Below are 20,033 nucleotides of genomic sequence, written 5' to 3'. Positions count from 1 at the left end.
TTATTGCTTTATAAATGTCTTGCCCCCTTGTGTGTCCACTGAGGTTCGTCAGGCCCAACACATCTTCAATAAACTCCCCCTTTGCCTCATCATCAAAACTCACAAACACCAGCAACTGAGCATTGTCAGTGGTGTCAGTGGACTCATCCACAGCTAAGGAAATGCACTGTGCATTTTTTTATTCCATCACAAAGCTGATTAATCAAATCACCAGCCAGTATTTATGTTCTTCTGGTTGCTGTGGAATCTGAGAGGGGGATTTGCTTGATTTGACCTGTTATTTCCTCTTTTTGTTTGCCTTCAAACATGGTCTCCATCACTTCAGTCATGCATTCTTTTATTATTTCTGCACCAGAGAATGGCTTCTTGTGTTTAGCCAACACCCATGCCACTCTGAGGACTCAGTTGCCTTTTTTCTCGTTGTGACATAGATGTAACAAGGATCCTGCTTGCAGCTTGATATGATGATTTCATCCCATTTATTTGTGTGGTTCTTACCGCTGAATCTTGAGGAAAGGTTGCTTCAAAATAATTGTGTTTTGTTTCATAGTACCGTTTCTTGGCATAGAATCGGAGGATGAACGCATCATTTCAATCATCTTTGAATTGCCGACTTTTATTTTACTGTTCATATTTGAACATGCTATTTTCTTCTACTAGCTGCTAGGTTACTAGCTACAGTAGCTTACAGATGCATTGCAACTAGATGCGCTGTCAACTCTCGCTCTGACTTTATTTTTGTAAACTCTCGCTCTGACTCAGACAGGTTGAAAGAGACGACACACCCGCATCCCGCAAAGACCCGCCCTACTGTGCCTCTGATTCGCAGACTGTTGGTGGGGGGGAAAAACGCTGACGGGATGCCGAATGTGATTGGACCAAAGCGTTGACAGACACACACAGAGACAGTGGAACAGTCGTACATGCAGAGCGCTGCATGCAGTGGACATAGCGGAGAATGTTGACTCGTTGCGTTGTAGCGATGTCTCGCAGATAACACAGATAATACAGATGAAAAGTATAATTTGCTCAGAGTCCACACACACACACACACACACACACACACACACACACACACACACACACACACACACACACACACACACACACACACACACACACACACACACACACACACACACACACACACACACACACACACACACACACACACACACACACACACACACACACACACACACACACACACACACACACACACACACCTCCTCTCCTACCTTGGCCTTGTACTGCTCTGACAACTTGTCCTTCTTCAGGTACTTGACGATGCCGCAGATGCAGAGCGGCCCGGCGAAGCCCAGCAGGTCGGCCAGGTATCTGAAGGTGGAGCTGAGCAGGATGGGCCGTCCGAACGCTCGGTACATGGAGCGCCAGATGGACGGGGCTTTGTTGGGATCCTCTGCTGTCTGAGGGGGGAGGAGGGATTTAAAGGACCCCTAATATACTGTTTTTCATCAATATATCACAGGTCTCAGATATATCCAGAGCCTGTCTCTGATTGGCTGAAACAGATCATTGCATTACCCATAATCCCCTCTGTTTCAGCCCTGTTTCCAAAGTGCTGATTCTCTGTCTGTTACTTCAGATGAAAATAAGGAGCCCCTCCCCACGCCCCTCTGAGAGAGATTTGGTTACAAAGAACTCAATGGTGCTCTAGGAGGAGATTCAGGTGATAAGGTGGGGGGGGGGGGGGGGGGGTTACCTTGGTTGCTGATTGGCTAATGGTTACACAAGACAAAACATCGTTATGACATCATAAAGTGGCCAAAATCTGATCAGCTCATTTTCAGACAGGTTTTTATATAAATGGATCAAAAAGAGAGAGAATCTTTGTTCCTGAAACTTTCAGAGTCTCTCATTAAACGTGACTAAATCATTCTTCTGATCATGTCAGATTTCGACCTCCTCCACTCACCCTCTGGTCCTCGTAGGCGTCTTTGAGCTTCAGGTAGTTGGTGAGCGCTCTCATGGCGATGGGCAGCTTCCCGATCTTCTTCAACTCGATCGGCCTCTTGTGGGCTCCGATAATCAGAGGATTCATCCACCAATATGTTGCCTAAAAAGTGTCAAGAATTTGTCCTGGTTACTCGGCTGACAGGTGATATTTTGTGATAAATAAATTATATCTTATGGCCTACATTTTTTTAATAGAGTGCACATTTTGTTGCATTTCAGACGATCCTGATGGTATCTATAATTGATTTGTTTATTGATATGATTTTTAACATTTTGTAAATTGTATTTATTTGTACCTGTAATTTGGTTTGTAATTTGTATTATTTATTTCACTATTTATTTATATATATTTTTTGGATTATTCATCTGTAAAATGAATTAATAGAATAAAATAATTAAAAAAAAATACAAATTAAAAATACAAAATGTAAGAAATTCAATAAAAAAATGTAAAAATGTAAAAATTAAACAATTTAACTTTAACATTTGAATATATATAAATAAAAATTATTTTGTATGTTTGTGAAGGAAAAAATAAAATACATATTTGTGTTTGTTTGTACCTTAGACAGCAGGTTGACAAACGGCTGCAGGAAGCGAACGCCTAAATCCTGCAAATCCTCGGGGGGTTTCACCTTCTGGGGGTTGGCAAAGAACACGTACTTCTACGGGGAGAGAAAAGGACAAAATTAATCAACCAAAATTGACAGACAACTTATTAATAAATTGCATACAAATATCTATATTATATGGATGCCAAACGCACATGGTGACCAAATCATAAAAAATAAATGCAAGAAAAAATAAGTTATTTATTGGGGGAAATTGTTAATTACAATTTATTTTTTCGTTTAAAAAGTGGCGTTAGATGCCTCCTCACCCTGACTCTGATGACGTTGATCTCCACGGCCATCAGCAGCCCGTACAGCAGCACCAACAGCGCCGTGATGCAGAACCTCAAGTACTGAGGGCCCACCTCGTGCGCTGCAAACTTCCACAGCTTGATGGACTTGGTGATGAACGCCAACACCCAGTAGATGAAGAGGACTGAGCAACAGGAGACAGGAGAGGGATGTGGTGTCTTATTAATGCACGGGTACATAACGGCTCTTAAAATGTACCTTAAAATGTATATATATGAGAACAAGACTAGAAAATACTTCCGGAATATTCCTTGTGTCATTGTCTCTGATTTCTACACATCAACGCGTGTTTCCAGATGCATATGTGAAAAACTAGTCTGATAAATGTCCTCAAGAGATGTCACTTGAGTCAGGTAAGAAACAAGACTACCAGACCTCAGTAGCTCCAGAGTTGCATTGTGGGTAATGTCAGTGCCAGGTTTTAATAAGGAAATAGATTGGGTTTGAACATTTAGATTTCTTAGATTTTTACCCTTTTTTTGGATCCAATCTTAACACAATATGAAATCTATTGAGTCCTCCTTTAAAAGCTTGAAATGATATACTGGATTATTAAAAGGTAAAAGCAAAAAAAAGCAAGGTTTTAGCGTGTAACCGAGCAGCAGTTTGGGAAAGTTGGACGTCTTCTTGTCTTAAAATGTACATTAAGATATATATGAGCACTGAAAAGGCTGTTGGAACTATAACATATATGCAACTGCACATCAACGCGTGTTTCCAGGTGCATATGTGATAAACTAGTCTGATAAATGTCCTCAAGAGACGTCACTTGAGTCAGGTGTGGAGTAAGAAACAAGACCTCAGTAGCTCCAGAGTTGCATTGTGGGTAATGTAAGTGCCAGGTTTTAATAAGGAAGAAGATTGGGTGAGAAAAATGTGATTTCTTCAGATTTGTATCCTTTTTTTAGATCCAACAATGTTATGTAAGTGCAATAATGAATGAGTTGAGTCCTCTTTTAAAAGCTGGAAAGGATGTACTAGTTTAATAAAAGCTTAAAGCTAAAAAAAAGACGAGGTTTAATGAGTGTTACCGAGCAGCAGTTTGGGGAAGTTGGACGTCTCGATGTTGTGATAGTAAACGACTGATGTTGTCGCGGCGATGAAACCCATGAAGGCCGGCAAGAAGAGATGAAGGTGGGTGGTTTTCAGCATCATCCTACAGCAAGAGGGGAATATAAGAACTATTAACATGTGGATATTAAAAAGTTCATTTGGGCGAAAATGAAGAAAAAAAGTCAATTGTCAATAATATTTATTGACAGAGAGATCGAAATACCGTTTCCCACAATCCCGAATACAAAAATAAATATATATATGCAAATATGTATATACCTATATATACTAGGGATGGGAATGATTAATCGAATATTCAAAATGATTCAGGTATTCGAATATGAATAATTGTTTATGGGAGGGGTGCCTAAGTTGATTACATGGGAGCGTGTGGCGCAGTGGGTAGAGCGTTGGTGTTCGGATCAAGGGAGCACAGGTTCAAACCCCACTGCAGTCAGCATGTCGTTGTGTCCCTGAGACACTTCACCCCAAAGTGCTCCTGTGGGGATTGCCCACAGTATTTAATGTATGTAAGTCGCTTTGGATAAAAGCGTCTAACAAGTAACATGTAATAAAATAATAATTACATGTTATCAAAAGGATTAATTAAATGTATACGACAGAGCCATTTGAAAAATCTAAAAGAAAACTAGGATTGGTTTCTATATTTATTTGAAAATGTATTTGTTATTTTTTTTTTTATAAACAGAAAAAACGATATGTAAAAACGGTTAAGCGGTTAACCGTTTTTTTGGGGGTCGAATATTCGAATATAAATTTGCTTTCAAATTCTCATCCCTAATATATACACAATCAAAAGACACATTTAGACATATACATATTAAAGGGGACCTATCATGCAAAATGCACTTTTTGATGTCTTCTATACATAAATATGTGTCCCCGGTGTGTCGGGGAACTCACGCAGCGTCAGAGAATAAAACCCTCTCTCTTTTCCTCCGTACCCAAATCTCTAAAAACGGGGCTACAACGGAGCTGATCCAGATTTGCGTCAGATATGACGTAATATCTGAAATGTGGACCCACGGCCCTATCAGAAACGTTGCTATCAGAAACAATGCCCGACTGTTTTGGACGTAATATGGTCGGTGTTTACATTAGCATCGCTAACACTCAGAGCTAACCTGTACTGGAGAGCATGTGTGTGAAGAAGCAGGAAATAAAAAGGAACTCACCTTGTGGTATAACCGGCAAGAGAGAAAGCCTTTGAGCTCCATACTGTTTCAGAAACAATCCTTGATCTAATAATCCTTGCGTTTCATCAGCATTTTAGACAGAGGCCGTTTCTCAATGTCGAGTAAACCTGCTGCAGAGCCACTATTTCAAGTATACTACGTCATCGAGTGGCGCCGAAGGACTGTTTAAATGCATGTTAAATGCCCAGCATTCGGCGCCACTCGATGACGTAGTACACTTGAAATAGTGGCTCTGCAGCAGGTTTACTCGACATTGAGAAACAGCCAGTATCTGCCAGGTCCCGCATGAGCCGGCATAAGCTCCGCCCCCTCTTATTAAAAGAAAAATTCTTTATTTATATAAAAAGCTTTATTTATTTTAATTTTATTTAGCCTTCAGGTGAAAATCTCATTGAGACACAGGGTCTCATTCTCAAGAGAGACCTGTTTATACCCAGAATCAGCACTTTTGTGTCTTTGTCTCACTTGTCGGAGACGATGCCCTCGGCGAACTCGCAGACGTGGACGAAGAGCAGCGAGAAAGTGAGGATCCACCTCATGTTGTGTCCGGGGAAATGAAGCCATGTGTTGTGATGAATCTGCACTTTGGAGCTCTGACTGCCCCAACCTGCGAAATAACCAGAGAGAGAGAGAGAGAGAGAGAGAGAGAGAGAGAGAGAGAGAGAGAGAGATGAGCAGAGGAGAGCTGTGGTGGAATAGATACTCATGAGAGTAGCAGGGGAGAGAGCTAGAGATCGAGAGAGGGGGGTGCTGATAATGAATAGAGACTCATCTCCCTCGATAGAGTCGTTCGCGAGGAGGGTGCGCTCGCGGCGCCATCCGAGATCCTATCAGCTCTAAGCGCGCGCGTAGATAGAGAGAGTGTAGATCGAGCTATAGGCTCTAGAGAGCGAGCTGCGGGTGTGCTCAGCGCGCTTCGCGCTCGACCTCGCGGCGCGAGCGCGCGCGCATAGCTGAGCTCGCGCCGCTTCTCTAGCTCGCGCTCCGCGCATAAGCGCCGCGCTGCAGCGCGCGAGCTCGAGGGGTGAGATAATGTTATATGACGTTTTTTTTATAAAGGTGTACATGTAGGAAAGGGAAAGAAGACAAACAAATAATCATGGAAGGTACTACGGGCAAATACTACATTGTGTTTGAAAGTCCAATCATTGGAAAGGTTACTAAGTAAAAGTATGTAAAAATAAACAACAAAGTGCTCAGAGTATTCAAACTACGACATATTTAAATATAATAAAATACAATGTATTTCTCAAAGTTGATTTCTGCTTTAACTGCACTTAAAATATTAGATCATAATATTTAAGTTTCCATAGGTGTTGTGTAAAGTTTACTGAGTGTACAATATATTCCTCTGAGATGTTCCTAATGGTAGTAGAAGTATAAAGTGACCTAGTATAAAATACACAAGTAAAATACAAATACCTTCAATTGTGTTATTCAAATAACTTGTAAATATACTTCAAACCCATTGTTTGACAAGTTTTGGACCATTAAATACGTGCTTATTTGGTGTGAAAACTGACTCAATTGATCATAAAACAGTCGCAGACACATGTTTTAATGCTTATATACAACTCTAATCAGAATCAGAATCAGAAATGGGTTTATGCCAGGTCGGTTCACACATACGAGGAAGTTGACTTGATGTCGTGGTGCAAAACATAAAATATAAAAACAAAGAATCTTCAAGGACACTGTATAAAATATAGTTAAATAGCAATAAAATAAAGCAGTAATTTACAGCGAAATGGAATGTAATGAGTTATAGAAATAAACTATGAAATATGAAATAAGAATATGTGCAGTAAGCCGTATTGAACATTGTGTGCATTAATGTAATGCATATAGAGTCTACGTTGTGTCAGTGGGGGGGCCGGGCCTTGTTTAGAGGCCGGTAGCGGAGGGGAAGAAACTGTTCAGGTGGCGAGAGGTTTTGGTCCTGATGGAGCGCAGCCTCCTGCCAGAGGGGAGGGGGGTGAACAGTTTGTGTCCAGGGTGGCAGGGGTCGGCCACTATCTTCCCTGCCCGCCTCAGGGTCCTGGAGGCGTGCAGGTCGTGGAGGGATGGCAGATTGCAGCCGATCACCTTCTCTGCAGAGCGGATGACACGCTGCAGCCTGCCCTTATCCTTGGCTGTGGCTGCAGCGTACCAGATGGTGATGGAGGAGGTGAGGATGGACTCCATGATGGAGGTGTATTTGCGTTCTTCCTAAAGTCCACAACCATCTCCACTGTCCTTGAGAGCTCCAGGTGGTTGTCCCTACACCAGGTCACCAGATGGTCCAGCTCCCACCTGTAGGCAGACTCGGTCCCCACCAGAGATGAGTCCGATGAGCGTGGTGTCGTCTGCGAACTTCAAGGAGCTTGACAGACTGGTGACTGGAGGTGCAGCTGTTGGTGTAGCAGGGAGAAGATCAGAGGGGAAACAACGCAGTCTTGAGGGGAACCGGTGCTGATGGTCCCGGGGGTTAGAGACGTGTTTCCCCAGCCTCACGTGCTGCTTTCTGTCAGACAGGAAGTCTGTGATCCACCTGCAGGTGGAGTCGGGCACTTGAATCTGGGAGAGCTTGTCTTGCAGCAGAGCCGGGATGATGGTGTTGAAAGCGGAGCTGAAGTCCCACAAACAGGATCCTGGCGTAGGGTTCCTGCTGTGTCCAGGTGCTGGAGGAGGAAGTGAAGGGCCATGTTGACAGCGTGGTCCACAGACCTGTTGGCTCGGTCCAGGAAGGGGGTCTGTGATGGATTTTATGTGGACAGGAAAGGCGCTCAAAGGACTTCATAACCACAGAGGTCAGGGCGACGGGTCTGTAGTCATTTAATCCTGTGGTCCTTGTTTTCTTGGGAACCGGGATGATGGTGGAGGTTTTTGAAGCATGCTGGGACGTGGCATGGTCTCCAGCGAGGTGTTGAAGATGTCAGTAAACACAGGAGACAGCTGATCAGCACAGAGCTTCAGGGTGGAGGGGGTAGACATTGTCAAGGCCAGCCGCTTCTCTGCTATTGAGTTTCTAAGAAGTCTGTTTACATCCTTTCATTGATTGAGAGAGAATTTGATTGTGTCGGGGGAGGTCAGTGGTGGGAGAGTGGGACACTGAGGGGGAGGGGGATTGTGGTTGTTGTCATGGTCGTTTGTAAGGCGTCGGTCGTTCATGAAGAGTGAGGCTTTTGGCTAATTAAACTTCATGGCAGTTTAAGTGTCAATTGAACTAATCAAACGGTAGTTTATTGGTAGAGAGAGTTGGACAATACGGCAGCGTAGAGCCGCAGAGTATTTTATGTATTTGTGAGGTTTGTTTCTGCTCTTAACTAAATGGAGCGCAGAGCTCAGGGGACGGAGACACAAACTGAAACCAGGAAGCTTCAATTAGTGAATCCTGAGGGACAGCTGAGGGCTTCTGGTCAGAGCTATTCCCATAAAACACACACACACACACAAATAACTAACCATGCATTCAGTAAACCTCATCTGTTTCTGAATTAGAGGTTCATATTAGAAGACATTTACGACACAGGCTTGCAAATGAAAAAGATAGAGAAAATACATTTACAAAATAATTTAAAGAATTCCCTCCTCCTTCCTTACTTCTTTTCAAAATATCTCTTTTAAAATGTCTTCCCAACTAGGGCTGGATAATATATGTATATTATTAATATTATTGTTATTACTGCTATTTGAAACTAGATTTATTTTAGAGGGTGCATTAAATGAAATTGAAGTAATTTTCTAAATGTAATTATTTGTCCTATTTTTCAAAAATCTTATTGTGTAAGTATGTAATGAAAGCACCAATAGTTTACTCAATATCCATACAATTGGTCAGATATATTGTTATAAAGCACTATTCCCAACAACCTCCTTCCTCCCTCGTTTCCTTTTTCTTCTGAACATACTACGTTTACTAATCATCAACAAAATAAAACATGTTTAAGAAGAAAAAGGGGCAACTAGAAGAACGTTTTTGGTGAATATTTTACAATGAAACCACCAAATTAACTGTTCTCCTTGCTGCCTCTGAGGAACTGCACACGGCTAAAGCAGCCTCCCTCTCCTCTGGCATCATCCTTCTGGGACCTGTCTGCTGGCATTCGACACGGTGAACCAATCAGATCCTCCTTCGCACTCTCCAAGAACTTGGAGTTTCAGGCTCTGCACTTTCCCTCCTCACCTCCTACCTCAAAGACCGCACCTACAGGGTAACTTGGAGAGGGACCGAGTCCGACCCTTGTCAATTATCTACAGGGGTCCCTCAGGGCCCTGTCCTTGGTCCCCTCCTCTTCTCTCTGTACACAAACTCGCTCGGATCTGTCATTAGCCCGCATGGTTTTTCATACCATTGTTACGCTGACGACACTCAATTCATTTCCCCGCTCAGAGACCCAGGTCGTCGCACGCATCTCTGCTTGTCTAGCTGACATCTCTCAGTGGATGTCTGCTCACCACCTCAAGCTCAGCCTTGACAAGACTGAACTGCTTTTCCTTCCGGGAAAAGATTGTCCCACTCTTGACCTAACAATCAACATCGGCCCCTCTGTTGTTTCCCCGACTCAGACTGCAAGGAATCTGGGTGTGACCCTAGATAACAACCTGTCCTTCACTTGCAAACATCGCTGCTACAACCCCGCTGCTGCAGAATACACTCTTTACAACATCAGGAGGATACGTCCCCTCCTGACCCAGAAAGCGACCCAGCTTCTGTCCAGGCTCTCGTCATCTCACGCCTAGACTACTGCAGCTCCCTCCTGGCTGGTCTACCTGCATGTGCCATCCGACCTCTGCAGCTCATCCAGAACGCAGCGGCTCGTCTGGTCTTCAACCTTCCTAAATGTTCTCACACCACACCGCTCCTCTGCTCACTTCACTGGCTTCCAGTAACTGCTAGAATCCACTTCAAGACACTGGTACTTGCGTACCATGCTGTGAATGGATCTGGCCCTTCCTACATCCAGGACATGGTTAAACCATACACCCCAGCACGTGCACTCCGCTCTGCATCAGCCAAACGGCTCGCTGCACCCGCACTGCGAGGGGGACCCAAGTTCCCATCAGCAAAAACACGTGGGTTTAACTTCAGGACAGCAGAAAGCTCACACAGCTTCCGGCGTAGACTGAAAACTCATCTCTTTCGACTCCACTTCGAGCAATAAAAAAAACCTTGACAAGACTGAACTGCTTTTCAGTCTTGTCAAAAAAGCACTTATATACTAACAAAGCACTTACATACTAACAAAGGACTGGCTTATCTAAAGCCAGTTGAGTAGCACTTGAAATGTTTTGGCTCTATGAAACCTGATGTACTTATATGATTCTGTTTTCTTCAAGTTTGTATCTTCTTGGTCGAATGCACTTATTGTAAGTCGCTTTGGATAAAAGCGTCAGCTAAATGAAATGTAATGTAACCTCATTGCTAAATATTCAAAAATATCTGTCAGTATTTTTGTTTTTATTGTGCTTTGATTTCCCCTTTGTGTTGTGTGTGTGTGTGTGTGTGTGTGTGTGTGTGTGTGTGTGTGTGTGTGTGTGTGTGTGTGTGTGTGTGTGTGTGTGTGTGTGTGTGTGTGTGTGTGTGTGTGTGTGTGTGTTAGAGGGAAAGTCAATATCACCCACACATCTGCTCTCAGCCAGCTGACAGATTATTGTCACACAGCTCAGCAGGAAGCATCAGTTCCTCTCCTCAGAGTGTTTTCACTGCCTTTCTGATCACATTCAAGTCAGGAAAACTCACGAGACACATCCTGATCAACATCGTTTCTGATCCATTTATGTTCAGCTTTCAATACGTGTAAGTAAGTATGACGACTAAGAAGCAAAAGATAAAGATTGGGAAACTCCAGTGGGCTTTTTCCTAATAGTTCAACCTCTGTAAGCATTAAAGCCTAAAAACAGACGGTCCAATAACTTCAATAAAATGGTGCAGAACTATGAGGACCTAAAACTAAGGTAAGATTCAACATGTTGCCCTCTCATCAGCAGGAGAGGACTCTTTAAAGTAGAGACACTACATACCAGAGGTGGGACCAAGTCATTGTTTTGCAAGTCCGAGTCAAGTCTCAAGTCTTTGCGCTCAAGTCCGAGTCAAGTCTCAAGTCTTTGCGCTCAAGTCCGAGTCAAGTCTCAAGTCAGGATGGGCAAGTTCAAGTCAAGTCCAAGTCCTAAACTTTGACAAAACGAGTCTTAAACAAGTCATTATGTGCTTTTCACCAAATGTAATGACATCGATCAACAGAATAATACTTAATAATCAAACTGCTCTTTATTAGTCACATTAATCATTTAATAATCTATTTTCTCTCTGCTGGTAAAGTAACGTGTTTTCTTCTATTTTAAGAGGGATCAGTAAGGTAAGGCTACCGTGACGGTTTGATTCAGAAGGAGTTTAATATATAAGATCCCTGATGTTGAGGTAACCAGAATGTTTATTTCCACTGTGTACAGCATGTTATAAGGGACCCACAATCTATCTTTATGCAAGGGATAATGTGCAGCGAGGCGTCTCTATGGGGAAAAGAACACCTGAATCTAGATCCCTCTGCAGGTGGTACTTTAACTGTATTTTGATGATAATACTTTTGTACTTTTACTTGAGTAACATTTTGAATGCAGGACTTTTTATTGTAACCGAGTATTCCTACACTCAGGTACTGTTACTCAAGTACAAGATCTGAACTTCTCCCACCTCTGACAATAAATCCTGAGTGGTTACCAAAAAAAGAGGTTAAGAAGGTTATTTTCATTTTACAAATCCTGCACTCAGCTTTGCTTTCCTAATATCATTGAAATGCAGCCAGATGCTGCTTCTTTTTTCGGTTTTCGCTAATTTCTTGACTTTTTCCGACGCGCTTGCATTTAAATCCGTCTCTTCGTCTCCCCGTCGCTGTGTAGTGGCCTGTACCACTACACCTGCTGTCTTTGGAGCGTCTGCCCCCCACCCTTCTTTCACATAATGGTATGATCCTAGTGTGTCCTCACATATGATTGGCCGCATGGTGGCCCAGCTAAATAAAGACCCGCCCCTGCCTGCAAGGATTCTCAGCAAGAGTTGCAGCGGCTGGAGATTCTGAGTCTGCTCTTCGAGCGGCATCTCGCGATCGGCGTGTTGGAGACTCTGAATTAAATTATCAAGTCACCTCAAGTCAGAGGGCTCAAGTCCAAGTCAAGTCCCGAGTCATTGGTGTTCAAGTCCAAGTCGAGTCGCAAGTGTTTTGTGATTTTGTCAAGTCGAGTCCAAAGTCATCAAATTGGTGACTCGAGTCTGAATCGAGTCCAAGTCATGTGACTCGAGTCCACACCTCTGCTACATACTGATATACACCTGAACATCAGCAGGAGAGGACTCTTTAAAGTAGAGACACTACATACTGATATACACCTGAACATCAGCAGGAGAGGACTCTTTAAAGTAGAGACACTACATACTGATATACACCTGAACATCAGCAGGAGAGGACTCTTTAAAGTAGAGACACTACATACTGATATACACCTGAACATCAGCAGGAGAGGACTCTTTAAAGTAGAGACACTACATACTGATATACACCTGAACATCAGCAGGAGAGGACTCTTTAACGTAGAGACACTACATACTGATATACACCTGAACATCAGCAGGAGAGGACTCTTTAAAGTAGAGACACTACATACTGATATACACCTGAACAACATCAGAAGAGGACTCTTTAAAGTAGAGACACTACATACTGATATACACCTGAACATCAGCAGGAGAGGACTCTTTAAAGTAGAGACACTACATACTGATATACACCTGAACATCAGCAGGAGAGGACTCTTTAAAGTAGAGACACTACATACTGATATACACCTGAACATCAGCAGGAGAGGACTCTTTAAAGTAGAGACACTACATACTGATATACACCTGAACATCAGCAGAATATGTCGTCTTTAAATATGTAAACTGATTCCACACTCCTGCAGTCAGAAAGTGGTTTAACAAAAGCTTGCAGGAAACTCAAAACTAAAGTTTGATTACTGGGACTACTTACACTTCTCAAGTTAACATAAAAGTGTCCATACTAGTTGTAAAAGCTCCATGTAACCAGGTATTTTGTTGGGGTTACAATCGTACATTTTTTAACATATCGCCCAACCTAATTCTCTATTGTTGATACTGTGAAGTTAGAAGTGTTAGGGTTCATGATAAATAAAGGTAACTTGGGTTTAGGCATTAAGGAGGTATGTTTAAGGGTTAGGGTGGTTGTTTTTCTGTCCTAATGTCACACAGGAAAACATGTTTTTGCACAATCTGATGGTCAATAAGAAGCATGTTTTTCCCCTGCTGTATTAAAAGCACGTGTCAATGTCCATGCAACCTACCGATGAAGAGGATGGGGAAGGTGATGAAGAGCAGGAAGACGTGGGGCACCAGGTTGAGAGCGTCCACGAAGCAGCCATTGTTCAGCGTGCCTTTCACCACGCTGTAGGGATTGATACCCTTGTCGTTTCCACAAAACGACAAGGCCATGCCCCCCCCACACTGCTCCACACAGGCCTCCAGTCACTCTGTGGGGACAAAAACACACACAAAATAAAGATCAGAACACACACACACACACGCAAGTTATGGAGGCCAAAATCTGCAAAAATAAACTTTATGTTAAAGGTACACATATTCACCATCAACTAGTTGTTCATTAACATATTAGAGTCAAACTACTAGCTTATTGGTTATGAACAAGACTTCACTTTAAAACAGGGAACATATTCTGAGTTAGAAATAACACATTTTGAGTTATTTAGACACAAATAACACTTATAGTTTCTTGTCTTGTTACATACGAATAGACCATATTTGTTATTATGGGAGGATTACTATTCATGTAGTACTGCTACTGCATATTGAGCAAAGACCCACTCATGTACAACAACTTCCTGACAATAAATAAGCACTAATTAGAGGGTTATTGAGGAAAAACTATTAACTAATGGCCTAGTACTTGTAAAATATGGTCATCATTTTTTTAAGGTCACCTATCATGCTATTTTTAGGCAATGGCATAGGTCTCAGATATATACAAATATATAAAAAACATGTCTATGAAGTGTTTTGCTCAAAATAGCAAACACCCATCACCCATTCTAGCCATGCCTCATATCCCTCTATTTCACTTCCTGTTTCAAAAGTGCTGATTTGGGGTATAAAGCTTTAAAAAAATTGATAAAAAAGAGGTGCGGAGCTTATGCGGGAGATTCTACCGGCAGATACTGCCGTGATGAAACGCCATATCATGGATTATCAAGGATTGTTTCTGAAACAGTATGGAGCTCAAAGGCTTTCTCTCTTGCCGGTTATACCACAAGGTGAGTTCCTTTTTATTTCCTGCTTCTTCACACACATGCTCTCCAGTACAGGTTAGCTCTGAGTGTTAACGATGCTAATGTAAACACCGACCATATTACGTCCAAAACAGTCGGGCATTGTTTCTGATAGCAACGTTTCTGATAGGGCCGTGGGTCCACATTTCAGATATTACGTCATATCGGACGCAAATCTGGATCAGCTCCGTTGTTCCCGTTTTTAGAGATTTGGGTACGGAGGAAAAGAGAGAGGGTTTTATTCTCTGACGCTGCGTGAGTTCCCTGACACACCGGGGACACATCTTTATGTATAAAAGACATCAAAAAGTGCATTTTGCATGATAGGTCCCCTTTAATACTGACTAATAAAGAGCCCATATACTGCTAATATGCATGTTAATTAACAACTAGTTGATGGTGAATATGTGTACCTAAATAAAGTGTTACCATTAACTGTATTGTGAATCAGAAACGGGTTTATAAAGTAAAGTAGGTTTACACATATGAGGAATGTGCCTTTTGGTGCATACATAAACAGTTAAAGAAGAGAAAAAGTAAGAAAAAGAAACCAAAAAATTTAACAATTATAAAAAACGTTGCAGTGTTGTTACGTATAATCTCTATGACCCTTAAAAATGATCACTCTGTGTCCCTGACGGAGCTTTGGCTTGAACTCCAGAGACTAGGTCACACATTTTTGTAGCATGTTAAAAGCTCAAGTGCACACACACACAACACACACACACACACACACACACACACCACAACACACACACACACATGCAGGCCAGTGTCAGACATGAGAGCTATTTAAGGGCCACCGCCCAACTACATTACTGTATTACTGTTAAATTAATTTAGAGTTGGAACGGGTTGTCGTGTCACATCTTGTCCTGGCGCCATTACTTAAGTTTCAGGAGACTCATGTTGTTGTTTTTAAGTTAGCAATGGCTTCAATGTCTGCTTTCAAGGTTTCAAAAATGATAAAAATGCTGCTCCCTAAGTAGTGCAATGATTCACCACTTCCACTTATAATTCAGAACATTATCGACAAAATAGTTGGTTTCTGTCTCTACAAAACAGTTGTTTTTTTACAGTGTAATTATTACTGCCTCCATCGCTGAGGTTATGTCATTGATTTGTTGTTTTGTTTGTCCATTTGTCAACAGGAATAAGGAAAAACAACAGGCCCAAATGTAATAACACGTTAGCATAGGGAGAAAGAAACCACGATTTTTGTGTTAAGTTTTCAAGCTTAATATTAACAATAATTAATGTAATTTAAACACTTTATATCTCTTGATTTTTTGCTTATTGTTCCTGCTTAAGTTATACGTCATTCTGCCTCGGTCATTGTATGTTGATATAAAAAGGTTCACTGTAATGTGAAAGCTTTCTACTGTCATTATTTTCCAAAAACAAATACGATTCTTTACATTTTCTCTGTGATGAACATTACTAAAACAAAGCTACACACAAGTCAAGTGCCTGAATGAAAGAATTAAATTGGCTGCTAGTCAGGATTTGAAGCCTGATATTGATGCCCTTGTGAGGGCTAAAAGATGTCAAGTTTCAGGAGCAAATTAATCAGTGAGTTGATCTACTGTTCTGTGACCTCAGTTCTGTGAAAATAAGAACCTACTGAAATATTTGAACATTGTGTATTATTATGTCAATCAAAAGCTTCATTAGGCAACAAATAGTTTGGTTTGATGTAACACGGTGGCTGCACTGCCCCAACCTTTTTGGGAGGTAACTCAAACTCCTCACTTAATAGCTCCCACGTTTTTATTTGTATTTTGTGGTGAGTCAGATCAGAGGCCTGTACTACGAAGCTGGATTTTCCCTTATTTTCGCTTATTTCCGGCTAAATTCAGGGAAATCTCGGGCTTTCCGGTCCTACGACGCTGGTTCTCTTTTTAGCAGGCTAGATCTCCATGGTAACTTATGCTGAGCGGCAAACCTGCTCCGGAGCAGGTTAGGTGGCAGGCTAAGAGATCAACTCAGTGAAAGCACCGCCTGCTGACCAATCAGAGCTCCGTGTGTGCGGAGTTTAAAGCGATCAAGTCATATTACAGGATAGAGGAAATACAGAAAAACTGCCGTTGCAGGAAAGACGGCCGGCAAAAATCACCTGACTGTGTGAACGTGAAAATTAATAGAATATCCCCTCCCATCTTCAGAGCAATCTGACTATTATAACATTAGCGTTAAGAAAGCTTACTTAAATATCTGCCACGACATAAGTAACCGGATCAGAGTAACATTAAGTACAGTCCGCGGCACTGTGAGTGCAGACGTCGATGTGTGCCATTATCATTCATATCATATCACATCATAATGTATCATATATTTCCTTATTTGAGTCAGCTTCTTGAGCCGTATCTGGCCGTGCAACACTCACAGTGTCACATACTGTATGCAGAAGTATTATTTTAAGCAACACATTAAGTTGACGAAACACTCGAGTCAAATGTAATTAAAGTCAGATCCACTCGTGTCTTGGGGGGGGGTGATTTCATAAACCTGTTAATGTACGCATTCAAACACTTTTTCTTTTACCAGCTGTATTCACCTTGCAGGTGCAGCTGTGTGGCTTTTATCCTGGATAAAGTGTTTAAGTCATGGATGCTTAAAGTTTAACTTCTTCATATTTGACTAATATTAAAGTTCACTTTTCATTCAGGAAGTATGACGCTGCGCTGTCAGTACGCTTGTCCGTGTTTGAGATTGGTCGAATGCTCCAAATACCACCCCTTTCATGTGAACGCGCACCTAACTAGATAGGACACGGCTGGCTTGAGTTAACGAGTTGATAACCAGCGTCGTAGTACAGCTTAGCGAGAGCGCGTATGTTTTGGATTGGGCCAACCGGCTAACTCAAACATATCCAGGTTAGGTTGAACCAGCTTCGTAGTACAGGCCTCAGGTGGAAACTGTGATCTGTTATAAAGAACATGTGTGTAGCACTTGAAATGTCTTAATACATTTCAGTTTGTTCATAACGTTTTGCATCTCATTACATGTGGACATTTTCTGAATGTACTTGTAGCCTACTTATTTGCACTTAAACAGAATTATTGTCGTTATGTAGGGTCTGTGGGTTATTGATGTTACTGGTCCTGCCCACTTGAGATCAAAGTGGGCAGTATGTGGCCCCTTAACTGAAATTACATTACATTACATGTCACTTGTTAGACGCTTTTATCCAAAGCGACTAACATACTCAATACTGTGGGCAATCCCCACAGGAGCAATCTGGGGTGAAGTGTCTCAGGGACACAACGACATGCTTGGTCACAGGTTTGAACCTGTGACCCCCTGATCCGAACACCTACAGACAACCCACTACGCCACACGCCTGATGAGTTTGCCACCCCTGCATTAACTCATTTGTTGCATCAACAACAGGTTTAGGTTTTAGTACCCGTTTTTTGTTGCCATTTTTTGTAGTATTTCCATCAACATAGAGGAAATGTTCACACATTACATTTGTTCTCCATTCATAAACAAAAAACAAAGATGGCCGCTACATGTGGTGGCCATCTTGTTTTGGGACAGTATGTTTTGTTGCCAAATTGTCGAGAAATTACGCCTTTTTAGGACAAACTAAACATACAAACTCATAACAGATAAATGCTTTAAGTTACAGTGGTGATTTAAGATGTTTCTGTTTGCCAGAATTTAAGCCAACTGCTCCAAAATGACAAAACCATACAATTTTATCCCCAAAAATAATTCAAAATGCTGACAATTTCTTCAATTTATCATTTGGTTTCCATATGAATGTCACTTTAACTTGTATTAATTTGCCTTACTGACATATAGGGGGCATAATGGAAGTTGTTTAGCTAACGTTAGGACCGTTGACACCCTAAATAATAGACGATAACTTTAACAGTAATTAAAATATAAGGCTTTATTTGTAATGCACTTGTAATACAACAGGTGCAGCTCAAAGTGCTTTAAAGACATGGCACACATCATAAATTAAACACCAAAAATCGCTAAATCCTTGTGAACACAGATCAAAAAGGGGACGCGCTAATAAAAAGCTAATGTGTCTTTAGCTGTAGTTAAAAAATGGCCACAAGCATAAATATATCAAGCAAAAGTTACATTTAAATAAGAAAAAAGAACACCTGCGTTGGACTACAATCATTTTAATCAAATAAAACAACTTTTAAATACTAAAATCAGCTATCACAACGTTAAATTGGGTCATTAAATTAAGCTTAATTGTAACAGGAAAGTCTCTTACCTCGAAAAGAAAAGTAATTATCCTTAATGACAGCGTTTCATTCCGGGACTCTGTTTTTCTTCTTTTTTTTTAAAGATATGAAACAAACGGAGGACAGAAAGAGAGAGTACAGTGAGAGTTGAAGTGTAAAAAGTTGATTATTTTTAGCCCCAGCTCAGCATCAGCTGCTCCGCATGTTAGTGCTGCCAGGCTGTGACACAGGGTCAAGTTACAGCGGAGAGAAAACACAGCTTCCGGTGGGATCCTTCAACATAAAAGACGGGAACATTATGGATTAAAAAAAGCTAAAACTAAACCATGATTATTGTCTATATACACTGTACATTTATTTGTATTTAACTTGTATATTTTCTACTTTTTAACACTGTTTTATTTCTATTTTAAGATGTTTAAATGTTAGAATTGTTCATTTCTACTCTTTTAATTTCTACTTATGTGCAATGCGTTGTTTTTAATGCTGCTACGCAAACATTTCCCAATTTGGGATCAATAAAGTACATCTATCTTATATGTTCTTTGTTCACAATATAAATCTCATTATTTTTAAATATCAAAAGCGAAAAACAAAGACACATAACGTATCGCTTTAAATCCAAAAGCAGATCATTTTTTATATATAAAAAAAGATTACCAAGCAAATAATAATAGTAAAATAAATTAAAATTCCCATAAATTAAAATGCTATTAAAGGGGAAATATTCCGTGGTCTCCAAGACATATAACATGAATGAAATGAATGCAACTGATTATTTAATGTTTAATGTTGTTTTTATAGGTAATAATTTAAGCTTGTTAGTTCCAGGTTTAATATGTGCAATAAGTTCATTTCAATAAGTTCTGCAATAAACATTGAACCAGTCCGGCCCTCGACTAGTACCCATTTTTTTATTTTGGCCCACTGTGTATTTGAGTTTGACACCCCTGGTTTAGACGATCTCCGTTTAATCACTGACAACAGATATAACGATCAGTTTTACATTAGATATCCCTCACAGTGACTCCTCTCACGTGGAACATTTACAAAAAGGGAAGAGGAAACGTGAGGGACACAATATATAGGGGGGGGGGGGGGGAAGTCCTCACAACAATAATCTCCTGAGCACAGCGACCACACTTCAGAGGTTCCACCCACTGATCTCCGACCTTGTCAGGTATTGAACATTCAATAAATGAAGAACAGATATACTTACTTAATATAAAACACAGAATTTGTGTGATTATACAAAATGATTTACAAATAAACCCCACAGCATATTTACAACTGTTACATAAATATACTGTGGA

At 41.1% G+C, this 20,033-nt stretch overlaps 1 protein-coding gene across 4 annotated transcripts in view; it reads right to left on the bottom strand.

Annotated features, from left to right (window-relative positions):
• abcc9 (ATP-binding cassette, sub-family C (CFTR/MRP), member 9) overlaps positions 1-18,907 on the bottom strand; it is a 95,499-nt gene extending 76,592 nt beyond the window's left edge. For all 4 annotated transcript variants that reach the window (XR_004555965.1, XR_004555966.1, XM_034131430.1 and 1 more), the window contains exons 1-8: positions 18,750-18,907; positions 13,508-13,693; positions 5,636-5,777; positions 3,932-4,056; positions 2,858-3,024; positions 2,541-2,642; positions 1,937-2,077; positions 1,239-1,427 (exon numbers count right to left, since the gene is read on the bottom strand). Coding sequence is in view for 2 of the 4 variants with exons in the window: in XM_034131430.1 (XP_033987321.1) it covers positions 1,239-1,427; positions 1,937-2,077; positions 2,541-2,642; positions 2,858-3,024; positions 3,932-4,056; positions 5,636-5,777; positions 13,508-13,655 (1,014 nt within the window). In the remaining 2 variants the exon portion in view is untranslated. The remainder of the gene's footprint in view (positions 1-1,238; positions 1,428-1,936; positions 2,078-2,540; positions 2,643-2,857; positions 3,025-3,931; positions 4,057-5,635; positions 5,778-13,507; positions 13,694-18,749) is intronic.
• Between the last annotated feature and the right edge of the window lie 1,126 nt (positions 18,908-20,033).

This window comes from Trematomus bernacchii, unplaced genomic scaffold (assembly GCF_902827165.1).
Source record: "Trematomus bernacchii unplaced genomic scaffold, fTreBer1.1, whole genome shotgun sequence".
In the NCBI taxonomy this organism is placed as follows: Eukaryota; Metazoa; Chordata; class Actinopteri; order Perciformes; family Nototheniidae; genus Trematomus; species Trematomus bernacchii.
This window is presented reverse-complemented; position numbering and strand designations above follow the sequence as displayed.